The following is a 14,553-nucleotide window of genomic DNA, read 5'->3' on the forward strand; positions in this document are numbered from 1 at the left end:
CATTTATTTATTTTTTTGCTACGCGATTTTCGTAAATCACTACTGTTTAAATTATAAATCACGATGTTGAACACCGCCCCCTTGAGCACGATCTTCGCCGTGATCAAGTTGTAGTCGCTAGCCATCCCGATGGCTAGGGGTGGCAATCGAGTCGGGTTGGCGGGTCAGCATACCTCAACATGAACCCGTCCCGTTTATCAAACGGGTCGGCTGTGGCAAACAAGAACCCGACCCATTTATTAAACAAGTAACCCGACACAACACGGTTAACCCGTTTAACAAACAGGTCGGGTTGAGTAAACGGGTTGGCAGGCGGGTTGGCGAGTTGGCAGGTCGGGTCGGGTTTGGGTAAATGGGTAAACGGGTTGATGAGCCACTACCGGACAGTGCTCCAGTCCCTATCGTCCATCTTCGTCGAGAAAGCTGACCGGCTCCACCAGATCGTCGCCATCGTCTTCAAGACTGCGAAGCAGTCGCTGAAGAGGAAGGGGCTCCACTTCCCACCATGGTGGAAGCTCAAGTACATGCGTGCCAAATGGCTCTCCCCCTACAAGCGAACGAAGCCGAGCCAGGGCGAAGAGGAGAAGAAGGCCGCCACCACCATCGTCGTGAAACCCTCCAGCCTCTCTACCACCAGATTTTTTGACGAGTTCGAGTTGCGCTTTAGCGACAATCTCGGCCAGGGAAAGGACACCACCGGTGGTGGTGGTCAGATGTGGGTGGTGGTGACGGAGTGGACGCCGCCGGCAATCAAGCCGAAGAGTGCCCACAAGGAAGGCAAGATCATCGTCGGATTAGCCTCCGTTCTTCAAGAGAAACCCTAAATCCCTAATCAAGTATTCAAAAGAAAAAAAGACTCAAAGGTAAATGGGTAAAAGGGTTGGCAGGTGGGTTGGAGGGTTGGGTTTGGGTAAATGGGTTGACCCGCCCGCCTAACCTGTTTATTAAATGGGCCAGACAGGTTGGCGGGTTGGCATACCCCTAACACGAACCCGACCCGTTTAATGAACGGGTTAGGCAGGTCAACCCGTTTACGACACGAACCCGTTTAAGCCAAACCCGAACCCGCCTAAGAAGTGGGTTGGCGGGTCGGGTTGGCAGGTCGTGTCAAAAATTGCCACCCCTACCGATGGCAGTCTTGAGGTTCGTGATGGGGAAGCCAGAGAAGAACGTGCCATTCCCGATGCTCGTGTTGAGCAGCGTCAGGGTGGCCTGGAAGGCATAGCTCTGATCGAAAGTATTGCCAATGTAGGGGTAGACAGATTGTACTTTGAAAGACTCTATTGTAGGTATACTGGAAGAAGATTCAGTTGTAGGTGTCCCTCGAAGGCGGCGGAGGAGCCACCGCTGTCGGTTGCCTGCTGAATGAGGGCAGCATTCCAGCCACTGATAGCAGAAAGAGGATGACGATCACCATTAGATCGCCGCCTCTTTGCCTCCCTTAATTTCTTCTCTAGAGAGAGAGCGAGGGTTTTACAATGTTTCATGAAGAAGAAGAAGAAGATGACAACAAAAAGTTCAAACGGAAAAGAAAGAAAAAGCGCTTCAGGTTCGTTTCGTTGTTTAGACTTTGAAGAGTCAACATCATCCTCGACTTTCTAAATGAAGAATAATTTTGTCATTTTCTTGAACCGTTGTTTCATGGCAAGAATAACAAGAAAGGGTACTTAAGTCTTTGCAACCGCACCGAACTCCAATGCTAAGTGATCCCGACACACACGGGAATACGAGCCCCATGTACTTAAATATGTGGTGCTCGTTCGGACTCCGAACACTCATTGTGGCATTCAGTGCGTCTTCGGGGGAGAACACATATGCTGCCCATTTGCGTTCGAGAATCATGCAACTCAAGAGTCGATTTCAAGACCTAAAAAAGGGAATTAGATCCATTGATGAATACTTTCAGGGCAAAATCTCTTGCCCATCAGTGGCCATTGCGTCAAGGCTTGTTTCGGAGGAGGATCTAATCCTGCAGATCCCCAAGGGCCTCCTGAATGAATACCAGTCATTTATGACATCTATAGCTACTCATTCTGACTCGGTGACTCAGTGAGTTACATGGACCATTACTCAAAAAGTTTAATTGATGGACTCTAAGAGAATGATTGTGAGTATAAATTATGGCGTGAACCTTGCTGCAAAACACCACCACAATGGATCGAATTATAGATCTGAAAATCGAAATCGATTCAACCAAGGGGCCTATAATAACAAGCAAAGAGGAACTGGTGGTGGACGATTTGCTGGTAGAGAATAACAACAGCAAAATAACTTCAAGCCTCAAGTGACGTGTCAGATCTGTGATAAACCTAGTCATTCGACCAGGCAATGCTACAATATATCACACTAATTCCAGGACAAGCAGATTTCACCTCAAGCATACCTCACAACACCATCATCAATTTGCAGATGACAACTGGTACCCGGACTCCTGGGCAAAACACGTCATGAACGATTTAAACAATTTGTCAACTCACACCAACTACCAAGGTCCATATGCAGTCAAAGTTGGAAACGACACAAGTCTGTCTATCGAACACATTGATTCCTCTCGGTTTTATCGTTTTGATTCAAAGTTTCTGCGTAAAGATATCTTGCATGAACCTGAAATCACACGGAAACTGCTCTGTTCATAAATTCACGAAGGATAACGATGTCATGCTTGAATTTCACCCATTTCATTGTTCTGTGAAGGGTCCTCACTCGGGGAAGGTGCTAGTTCAAGGGTCGAGTGAAGGTGAACTGTACAAGCTTCCAATTAAGTCGTGAGACAAACAAAAAAGAGGTACATCTAGGAGAACGTTCTTCAACAAGCCAGTGGCATCAGAGACGAGTATGGTTTGCTTTATGGTTAAAATGATTTAGAAAGTAATGTCTGTGGCATGCGAAAACGGCAAAAGTCACAATCTTTCATTTGATCATAGTTCCAGACCTGTGACCAGCCCCTTAGACTTAATTCATTCAAATATGTGGGGGGCAGACCTCGGTCGGCAATATCAATGGTTTTAGATTTTGCATTTCATTTGTGGATGCATTTTCAAAGCACACCTAGATTTACATGTTGAAGCAAAAGTCGGACATGATGATCGTAAGTCTTTCAAAACACGTTAAAAACGTTCTTGGTTGGAAAATCAAATCTCTCCAATCTGACTGGGGAGGAGAATACCAAGGTTTATCCAATTTCTTGAGAGAGTGCAATATAGGGCACCAGATGTTGGTATTCTCAATTCGCAACGCACACACAGGATCACACGCTGCAGGTATGCCACAACAAAGCCGCACAACTGGCTACGGCAACTCTGATGACACAATGCGCACATTGGCAGAAAACAGAAACAAGAAATTAACTGTAGCGGAGACACTCGGCACGCAGGCGTGAGTCTCTATGTTCACTATATAATGCTTCACAACCACTGTTACAGCATCACAGGCTGCGAACGTTGAACAGGACGTTCAATCAACAAGAAACTGTCTGAATCTAGATGAGACACTCGATATAGTTATCTCAGATGTTGGCCTGAACATTCTGGAGGTTCAGTAGGTTGCAGATTGAGGTTCACTAATTTCAGATCAATAATCCTCTGTCTGGATGCTCAACCAGAACATGCCTTGACGATCAGACGGTCAAAATTGAAAATATGAACTGTGTGTTTGTAGCTACAGATTTTAGATTGTTGTAATCGATCAGGCGACAATTCCACCGGTCAAATTAAGCTTATGAACGGTCAGAGGTAAGATCAACCTTCTCCAGCGTGAATGAAGCTCCAAATCAACGCAAGAATTGTTCTGCAGAATGAATTGAGAACTAGGTAAAATAGGAAATGGAGAGGAGAAGAAAATGAATATACGACAAGAAGAAAAGACAAAAGTAAATGAAAAAAGACACAAAAGACAAATCCTCACAACTTGAGGAGAGGGTGGTGTGTTCTCCCCGAAACACAAATTCACGTGTTCCAGTATGTACGGAGGAATATCTTGGGACCCGAGATAATTCATATGCCAATATTGCCCACGGTGACTTTATAATAAAATAACATATAAAAAAGATAGATATGCTTTTGACGGAAATGTCCTTCGATAAGATAGATATGCGTTGAATGAAAATGTTCTCTCGCTCCCCGTAAATAGATTTGCACGTTTCGCCTTTGTTTTTAGCTTGTGTTACAACACATGGTTGCCTTCTTGTTCCTGCCTGATGAGTTGTGGAGCCTGATTCAAAGCTTTTGCCCTTGCAGGAAGGGGGGTCCGAGGGCTCCCCCCGGCGCGGGTCCCACTGCGCGGTCAACGGGCGGGGGTCGTGGGGGGCAGTGTCTCCCGAAAGAATTTTTTTTTCCTTATGTTTGATACTTGGTTTCTTATAGATCAGACCCAACTTGTTTAGGTTTAGGGTTGTCGGCCTTGCCTTGTATAAATTCTTTATTTTCTTTTCTTTCTCTCTTGTAACTGTTGAAAAGAGCAATAAGATTTCTCTCTGAGCGGCCGTGGGTTTTTTTATTCTCTCTCTATTGAAAAAAGTGATTTACAATAGAAATCAAATCAGAGAATAACGATTTACAGTAGAAATCAAATCAAAGAGTAGCGATTTATAGTAAAAATCAGATAAGAGAGTAGCGATTTACAGTAGAAATCAGATAAGAGAGTAGCGATTTACAGTATAAATCAAATAAAAAAGTAGCGATTTACAGTAGAAATCAGATCAGAGAGTAGCGATTTACAGTAAAAATCAAATCAAAGAATAACGATTTACAGTAAAAAACTGATTTATACTGTAAATCGCTACTCTTTGATCTGATTTCTACTATAAATCATTACTCTCTGATTTGATTTCTACTGTAAATAGCTACTCTCTAATCTGATTTCTATTATAAATTGTTACTCTCTGATTTGATTTCTACTTTAAATCGCTACTCTCTTATCTGATTTCTACCGTAAATCGCTACTCTCTGATTTGATTTCTACTGTAAATCGCTACTCTCTTATTTGATTTCTACTGGAAATCGTTACTTTCTTATCTGATTTATATTATAAATCGCTACTCTACTCAGTTTGACGTTGTCATCATTATCTCTGATGTAAATTGTTATTCTCTATCTACTCAGTTCGACGTTTGTACCCTCGTATCATGATGAACAATAGACAGAATGCTAATTTTTTTGGTAGTTCAACTATTTCTCACGAACAGACGACGACAAAGGGTGCTCTAAGGATAATAGACGATGGCGACGGTAAATGGTACTCTGCGCAGCAGCAAACGATAATAAAGGGTGCTCCGACGATAGCAGACGGCAACAAACGGTGCTCCGACGACAGCAGACGATGACAAAGGGTGTGTCGTCAATCGAAGCTCATGTTACAGCAGATGATGCATCGCCAAAGGGTGATCCAGAACGTTTAAGGCGATATGTTGCAAAGGAGTTTACTCCTTAGGGCGAAAACGATGATGATTTTAACCCTTTCTGGCGGAAGAACATTTTTGTCCTTTACTCGAAACATCGTTTTATGATGCTAATGGCAGGAAAGGGTACTTAAGTCTTTGTAAACACACCAGACTCTGATGTTAAGTGATGCTGATACACACGGGAAATGAGCCCCACGTGCTTACATACGTGGCGCTCATTCAGACCCGAGAACACGCACATGCGTGTTCCTGGGCAGAACATATAACCTGCTTCGCAACGTGAGGGCAATACTTAAAAGAGGCATTATCCCTTACGAGACGATTCTTATTTCTCAAATTCTTAGATGCCTACAAATGAACCCCTCTAACCTATTTATAGACTTTGGTTGGCTTCCTAAAGAAGCTGGCCCCTTTGACTTGTTGACTTTTCTTAGAGGCTCTAGTAGCTTCCTTAGGAAGCTGCCTTGTACACCTCTGTCGTTTGGCAACTGATGTGGCTAGTAAATTGTCAGTATACCTGACTTCATAATGTTGTCCACATGGACTTCTTCCAGCTGGGCGTCGTCTTCACCAAAGTGGAAGGTCGTGCTAACCGTTGGACTCCTAGGCCCACATGGAAAATGATCATGATGAGACTACGTAATGCAATGCTGATGAGCGTGCGTGAATTATCCGTTTGTGACACTGACATGCTTCACACCTTTTAACGTGATGGATAACCAATAATACCTGGCATGCAAAATTCTTTTAGCCATTCTGTGAACACTGATGTGTCCTCCACATATACCCTTATGACACTAAGAATTTGTTGGATTTCTTCTCTATCGACGCACCTCATGAGCTCTTGGGTGAACCCACTTTTGTATAGGACCCCTCCTATGATGACAAACCAGGACGCTAGACTCTTAAGGGCTTTCTTGTCTATGGGACTTATGTTCTTAGGATACTCACCCTTCTCAAGAAAGTTCTTGATATCATAGTACCAAGATTCTCCTTCTTCGAAATCTGTCAAGTTGATCTATCCTATGGGATTCTATTCGGTTTCAAATGTGGGTTGACCAGGTTGGGATATTGGAGGCTAAACTAGCTAAATTATCGGCAAACTGATTATCTTCCCTACCTGAGCGAAAGAAGGTATACCTATCAAAATTTTTGGATAGACTAAGTGTCAGAGTGTTGTACGGGATTAACCTCTCTTGCTTGGTTTGTCACACCTTGTTAACTTGGTTGATGACCAATAGGAATCTCCTATGATATCTACCTCCTTAACTCTAAGTTTTATCAACACATGCATCCCTTGAACTAAAGCTTCATATTCCACCATGTTGTTGGTGAACGAAAATTATAACTTGAGGGAATATGGTATTTCAATTTTCTTGGGGGGAATAACACAAATCTGATACCTGCTCCTTGGGCATTTCTAGACCCATCAAAGAACAACTTTCAAGATTGTGATTTTTTTTCTAAAGAAAGGATATTTGCATCTAGAAAATTGTCAGACACCCTATCTTTTCCTCTAAAGGTAGGTCAGCTAAGTGGTCTGTTATTGCCTGCCCTTTTATGAATTTTTAAGATATGTGTCTTAAATCAAATTTTATCAAGAGGACTTGTCATTTAGCAATTTTCCACGTGAGCATTGGTTTATCAAATATATATCTAATCAGATAAAGTCTGAAAATTACCTTTATCTCACATGCTAGTATATAGTGTCAAAGTTTTTGAACTATCCAAACCAAAGCTAAGCATGTTTTCTCTAATCTGATATATCTCTTTTCATAGTCCAATAAAGTTTTACTCAGATAATAAATGACATATTCTATCTTTTCATCATCCTCATATTGGCCCAGCAAACATCCAAAAGCGGCTTCTCCTATGGAGAGATTTAATAGAGGTTTGCCTATGATGGGGGGTTTAAGGATAAGAAGGTTGAGAAGGTACTACTTCAGTCGGTCAAAGGACTCTTGACACTCTTGTTTCCAGTCAAACTCAACGTCTTTCTTAAGGAGTTTGTTGAAGGGTTCGCAATAGGTGGCTAAGTTTGATATGAACCTTCTAATGACTTAAACATTTCCTTGAAGACTCGTAAGTTGTATGAGGTTATATGAGGGAGGCATGTCAATGATGACTTTAACCTTTGATGGGTCGACTTTTATACCTCTCTTACTAACAATGAATCCTAAGAGTTTACCTGACTTGACTCCAAAGACACTCTTGGGGATTCATCCTACGTTTGTACTTTCAAAGACGCTAAAAAACCCTGGCTAATGACTCAAAATGACTTTTTCGGATTTTGGATTTCACCAAGATGTCATCAACGTATACCTCCAGGCAAATGACAATCATAGCCCTTTGGTATGTTGCCCAACATTTTTTAATCTAAAGGGCATGACAGAAAGTGCCCCAAGGAGTGGTGATTGCTATCTTGGGTTGATCTGTTGTGGCTAGTTTGATCTGGTAATATCCAGAATATTCATCCATAAAGGAGAACATTTCATAGCTTGTCGTGCTATCAACTATGAGGTCGATATTGGGCAATGGGAAGTCATCCTTGGGAGCGACTCGGTTTAGGTCTCTAAAATCTATACACACCTTAACATTTTCCTTAGCTTTCATGACAACAACTATGTTCATTAACCATTCTGAGTAGTCAATGGGTCGGATGAATCCTACCTTGAGCATATCCTTTGGGATTTGCTTGACTTGCAGCTCTACCCTCTGATCAATTTTTCTCAATTTTTGCTTGACGAGTTTCACATCATGATGTACAATGAGACGATGTTCTACTAGGTCAGAGTCTAACCCTGGCATGTTTTTAAAGGTTCAGGCGAACACATCAGTATGTTGCCTTAGGAATTGTATCATCTCATTCTTTTCTTATTCGATCAAATAGTTCCCTATTTTGATCATCTTGGGCTTCTTAGGAGTTCCTAGGTTTACCTCAAGGTTATCATTTCTGGCTAAGGGAGAAGGGTTATCCTGCCTTTCAAAGAGGGGTTTAAAATTGGGTAACTCAGTGATGTCCTCACCCTTATCCTCATAGTTGGATTCGTACTCTGATTTGTCCCCACATGAGTTTGATGAAAAGGCATCATTAGACGGGTTTGAGAAAACAAAAAATAAGAGGTTTGATGAAAGCTTCCTTGATCTTGTCATCAGGAATAGTATGTTCTGGAAATGAAGATGATAGCTGAGACCCAAGGGAAAAAACTTTTTTGAATTTTCTTGGATTTTTTCATTTTTTCAGGTTTTTTTGCAATATTTTGATTTTTTGGATTTTATTTTATTTTATTTTATTTTATTTTTGGGTTTTTTCATTTTTTGGAGTTTTTTAGTTTTTCAAAAGTTATTTACTTCACTCAAAGAGAGAGCTAATCATATATCATTTGTTGTAATGATTCTCCACAGAACTGAAAATAGTAGTTGCCCTCGTGAAATGTTCTTTCAAGGTCCAAGTGAGCTCTTTCTGGTCCTTGGTCCTTCTTTCCTCTGAGGTTCTTAAAGTCAAGCTTGTGAACCTTGGGTACTACTATGAAAGGCTCTTATATGCCTTGGTGATTCTTTCCCAGTCCCTTAAAAGGTTCATATCTCATTTACAGGGTCATTCTCCACCCATTAATGTATTTTGCCACCTGCTAGTATTGGGGGTGGTCTTTGAGATGAGAGTCATCTATCATTCCTCAGAGCCAGTAGACTTTAGACCTTTTAGAGAGATCTGTCACTATCACTTGGCTCAAGCTGGATGAGGGCACATTCACAATCGCATTGGAGGATGAGGTCTCTTATTCCTTCATCCAATCAGTCAGCATGTCAGTCTGCTTTTCTGATTTGGACAACATGAGTTGTACAGTCTTGATAGTCGGGTCATTCGCATACACCACCATAATTTGGTCTTGCCACGGTATCTTTACACTTGTAAAATGTGAAGGAGACAACTTTAAGGTCATGAATCCACAACTTTCCCAACAATAAGTTATATGAGGGTGGTACATCCATCACATACAAGAGTGTCATTTGGACAATGAGACCTATCATCATGTCCAGTATTATAGTCCCCATTGTAGTGGTGGCATTGCCATCATACCCGTTGATCTGGATTACATGTTTCTCAGTTCTGCTCTTGAAATATCCAGTCTTTTGGTCGTGATGGTTGGGCAAATATTCATTCCACCACCTCTGTCCACCAAATTGTTGGTAACTAATATCCCATTGATTGGGACAGTTATGTACAAGGCTTTTGTATGGGACGTCACAGGCTTAGGCAGATCATCCTCTGAGAAGGTGACTGGCATCTGGGTCATGACTTGAGAGATGGGGGCCACCAATCCTTCAGGCTAAGTAACACACTTGGTAACACACTTGGGGATTATAGGCAACTGAAGAGGATGGACATTGTATACAGAGACTTGAGGAGGAAGACTTAAGTATTTGTGGGTGGCCCTTGTTCGATAGCCTTTTCTGTGGGCTTGTTTTCCTTCAGTTCAAAGGCTTGGACCTCCTCTTCTACATTATGGTTAGGGAACGATTCTTGGAAAATGCACTGATCATTATTACATTGGTTTTGTGATTCTTCATCTATTAAGAGCTTGCCACTTTCATTATTACACAGTTCTTGGACGGATCTTTTCCTTTCATTTGCAATGGATCTGACACTTCAGGCAAATTTACTAGACCATCTTGCAGTAATATATCTAAAATCGATGATCGGGCTTGTTTGAACCTGGAAAACTTTTGGTCTCTGGTCCACTTTGGGTTTCCACCATATTCGTTTCCCTTAGGATTCTGCTTGTTGGGAGCATTCTTATGCATTGTGGCCCTGGATACCTTGCTTCTAGGGTGCCTGACCTGAGTCTTGAATAGCATTAACTTGGTCCTTTGACAAGTATGATTTCTTATAGATATTATCATCCTTGTTATGTTTCAGAAACCTGTCATATACTCTCATTTTTATGCCTACCATGAAGGCGGTGGCCTTCTTTTTGAGATCGACATATGTTTCTACCTAAGCCATGCTAATTAGGCTCCTCAAGGGCTGGGAGAAATTATCAATTATTATGATAAGTGCATGAGAATCCAAGATTGGTTTTTTCATTCTGTTCGCCATGGTCCGCTATCTATTGATAAACATATAGGCCCCCTCATCTTTCTTTTGTTTCAAGTCATATAACTGGCTGATAGTGGGAAGGGCCTCCAGATTGAATCTGAAATGATTCATAAAGAGGTTGATAATTTACTTAAATTTCCTGATACTTTGAAGGTTCAGGATAACAAACCATTCTAATGCCTCTCCCTCCAAAGTCTTAGGAAACCAATTGATTAGCCTTGTATCGTTATTTCAATATTTGGTTGCACTTCTCATAAATAAGGTCATTTGAGTTCTTGGATCTTCTTTTCCACTGAACTTTAAGAACTTAGGGGAGTATCGTCCTCATCATCATACCCTTCAGGCAGAAAATCTACTAGAGAGTATTCCCTCTGATCCGTATTCATATACCTCATCTTGGTATTGAGACTATAGACCATATCTTCTAAGGATTTTATTTTTTGGTTCGCTTTTGAAGACACTGTTTGTATCAGACGGGTTCCTTGCAACCTACGAATTCCTCTCTGTATCTGAAGCTCGTGATCCAACTCATTGACTGTACCCCAGCTCTTGGTCTTGTATGCCCTTTCTTTTCGTATCTGTTGCCTGAGCCTGCTTATACTCTACCCTTCTGCAACTCTCTCTCAAGGCCTGAGCTTGTTCATGTTCTTCTCTCTTATGTATTTTGGTCATTTTTGCTTTCATTGTATCCATGTATTGTCTCATTTGTGCCTAAAGATCTCTCCCTGTGGGTGGAGATCTGACAACGGGAACCCTCAATACTCTCCTCCTTGCGAACCCATATGAATTGAAGGTATCCGTCTCGTTATCCATGGGTAGATCTTTACGAGAAGGATGTGAATGCCTTCTAGAGCGAGATTTCATGATCTTGAGTCTCTTTTCTTTCTATAGATCTCACTCAGGCTCACCAGGTACATCCGACAAACTTTTTAAATTCTTCATTGAAGAGGGTATTTGGTATTATATGGGGTGGCATTCCGTTCGTAGGATTCCTCATAGATGACATCCCGTGAGTGAGATTTTTTAGGGATGGTTTCGTTGGAATGGATGGAGGTTGGTTCTTTTGGATCCTCAATCGGGTATTCATTATACCCCAAACAATGATTCACACAGGCCCAAACAAGTAACAAGAGTTTTTTTTTTTAAAAAAAGACTTGGTGGCCTACTTCTACTCGAAAGTTGTATTCACTGATCTGTAAGGTCTCTTCGGGTTCTAGGGTTCAAAACTCCCTTCTATGTCCACACCGATATACCCCAGCTAACAACTGAAAGGTACTAATGTGAAGAATCCGACTCTAATGGTACCACCACCAATATACCCTAACTAATAATTGAAAGGTAGTGGTAGGGGGATCTTAGGATCCAAATGATAGGACAAAAATTTTTGAAATTTCCCAATAAAAGAGGGTATCTATCCTAAGAGATAAAGGGATAAAAAAACAAAGAGCACATAATGAATTCAAGCAATGTCTCAAATAAAACCCTAGCTTGTTGGAAGTTATATTTTTCCTAATTTCTATGTGAGCATGTATTTCTCCGGCAAGTGTCTTTAATATGTGAGAAAAAACTAAGCCTATATTTATGCATTCAACTAATACAAAAAACCCTATACATAGGATAAATGATTGAAAAAATACTAAATAAAAAATCTGCCAAACTAAACAAACTGCAGGCAGAGTAGGCAAAGTGGACGACACTGATTCTAAACGTTGTTGTCCGCGGACCACACATTTTGCAAACATAAAAGTAGCTTCCGCCAAAGCTGAGGACTGAGCAAAAGGCATTGCCTACGAACGACATTGTCTGGACGACACTGTCTACGAATGTTGCAGACAGAAAGAGGAACCTTGTAGACGATGCTGTCTACAGACGACGCTTTCTGCAGATGAAAAATCTGACTAAGATTACTATAGACGAGAAGAAAACCTAGGTAAATGGTGCTATCTGCGAACGATACTGTTTGCAAATGATGAATTTGACAGAGAAAACCCTGCAAATGATAAAAGCGAGCTGCAGACAAAGTGGATGACACTGTCTGCAGACGATGATGAACCTACCGAATGGCACAATACCGAACAACAAAAACAACAGATGGCAAAAGAGATTTCAGCGTTCGATGAAAATAAAATGAGGACAAAGATTTTTTAGTTTGTTGCAACTCAAAACTCTTTCGATGATGCAAGTCTAACTATGAGAAATCAGAAAAAAATGGCATCCCATCGTGATCACCAAAAACTGTTTATAAATATTTTTTTGAATGGGGAAGAATAGAACTTACCTGGATTATGCAAAATCCTTTTGAAATTATAGGGCCACTGCATACGAGTCTAGATTGTCCTTTGCTCAAAGAAAAGGTAAAGCCGAGACAAGTTTTTCTGATCTTTGTAGCCCGATTTGCACCGTCGAGATGCTCAAATATGCAAAACAGATCAAAGTGTATTAATATTCATTCTTTAAAACAATAAAAATTGAAATAAAAGAACGAATGATCCAAAAATCACCTTTTTCGAGATCGAAACTTGTTAAGCTTTTAGGTTCTCCTTTGGTCCTTGCGACGCTCTTGCATTAAGATGGATAAGGTTGCAACTTTGGCAGTAATTCGACGCAAATAGGTTGAGTAATAAAAGGATGGTATGAATTAGGGTTCATTCTCTCCAGGATTATAACTCAGACAGGGAAATTCTAGTTGTCTGGGTTCTAGGGGTCCAAGACAGTACAAAAACTTGTCCAAGAAGAGTCCTCGTGCCCTAAAAGGCATGTAGGGTGATTGAAAGGAGATAAGAATAAGCCATTACACTTATCCACACGTGTTAGATACAACGAACGACGAAACGAGTGTGCCATCCCTTCAGCGGACGACACTATGTGTTCTACCATCCAACAATGGACGACGTTACCTTTTGGTCGTCCTGTAATGGATGGTGGTCCATTCTGCCGTCACGTGTGAGAGTTTCCAATTCTTGTACCTACAAATACTTATCTTGAAAAGTATCAGCGTTTGAGCATCATAAATTTTTTTGTCTACAAGAACACATTTGTAAGGTTAGAATTTCAAAAAAATATCATTTTTTTTAAACCCTTATTTTCCTATATATATATATATATATATATGTATATATATATATAGAGAGAGAGAAGCTGCCTACAACAACCTACCACAAGCGAAGAGGGTTTTCGAGTTGTTTTTTCCAAATTTGACCATGAAGGTGTGTTCAACATGATCACTTTACTAGGAAACGACACTTGGATCATGTTTTTTCGATAAAAGTGATTTTTTAAGCCTTGAATATTTATGATATTTATAAAATTTATGTACCATTGATTTTAAAAACCTACCTGCACGTCAGATTTGAATGATGCAAGAGTTCATTCCTATAAAATCAAACATGTGGAAAAAATCTCAATGGCCAAATTTGAGAAAAACATGAAAAAGAACCCTTAAAAACCCCGTAGGCAGCAGTAGTCACAAGTCTGTGTTGGCAGCTACTCTCTCTCTCTCTCTCTCTCTCTCTCTCTCTATATATATATATATATGAGTCACTAGAATATGAGAACTTAATAAAATGAATAGTTAAATTCTTACTTGCACTGGACATCTATAATATTATCATAATGCTCTTTTTTGACGAAGATGTTGTTTCAATCAAGCAATCACCACCCCCACAATGACAAGGAATCTTTAGATATTTATTTTTGTAATCCATGAATCTACATATGGACAATACATTAATATGCACAAGCAACAAAACACAAATAAAAAAGGGAAAAAAGCTTCCAAACCACAGAACCTCTGTTAGGATTCAACATAATACAATAAAGATAAGTCCTACATGTTCTATGGACGGATGGATTTAATGGATAACCATAGAACCACAAAACCCCTGGTACTATATGATAACAGGACCTGGGAACCAATTATAAGATCCAAATCAGGTTCACATCCATAACCAAGCTCACTCTACGAGAATTTGATCCAATATTGAGTGTTTAATCATTGGAGAACCATGCCCTTTTACAATCAATCTTCCATTGGCAGAGCCTATAAAAATGGAGT

At 40.6% G+C, this 14,553-nt stretch overlaps 1 protein-coding gene across 1 annotated transcript; it reads left to right on the forward strand.

Moving 5' to 3' along the window:
- The first annotated feature begins 368 nt into the window (after positions 1-368).
- On the forward strand, positions 369-824 carry LOC149817424 (uncharacterized). Its single transcript, XM_089985360.1, has one exon. It carries the CDS (start codon positions 369-371, stop codon positions 822-824), a length of 456 nt encoding a protein of 151 aa, XP_089841486.1.
- The last annotated feature ends 13,729 nt before the right edge of the window (positions 825-14,553 follow it).

This window comes from Nuphar pumila, chromosome 13 (genome assembly GCF_984573655.1).
Source record: "Nuphar pumila chromosome 13, dmNupPumi1.hap1.1, whole genome shotgun sequence".
NCBI classification, from domain to species: Eukaryota; Viridiplantae; Streptophyta; class Magnoliopsida; order Nymphaeales; family Nymphaeaceae; genus Nuphar; species Nuphar pumila.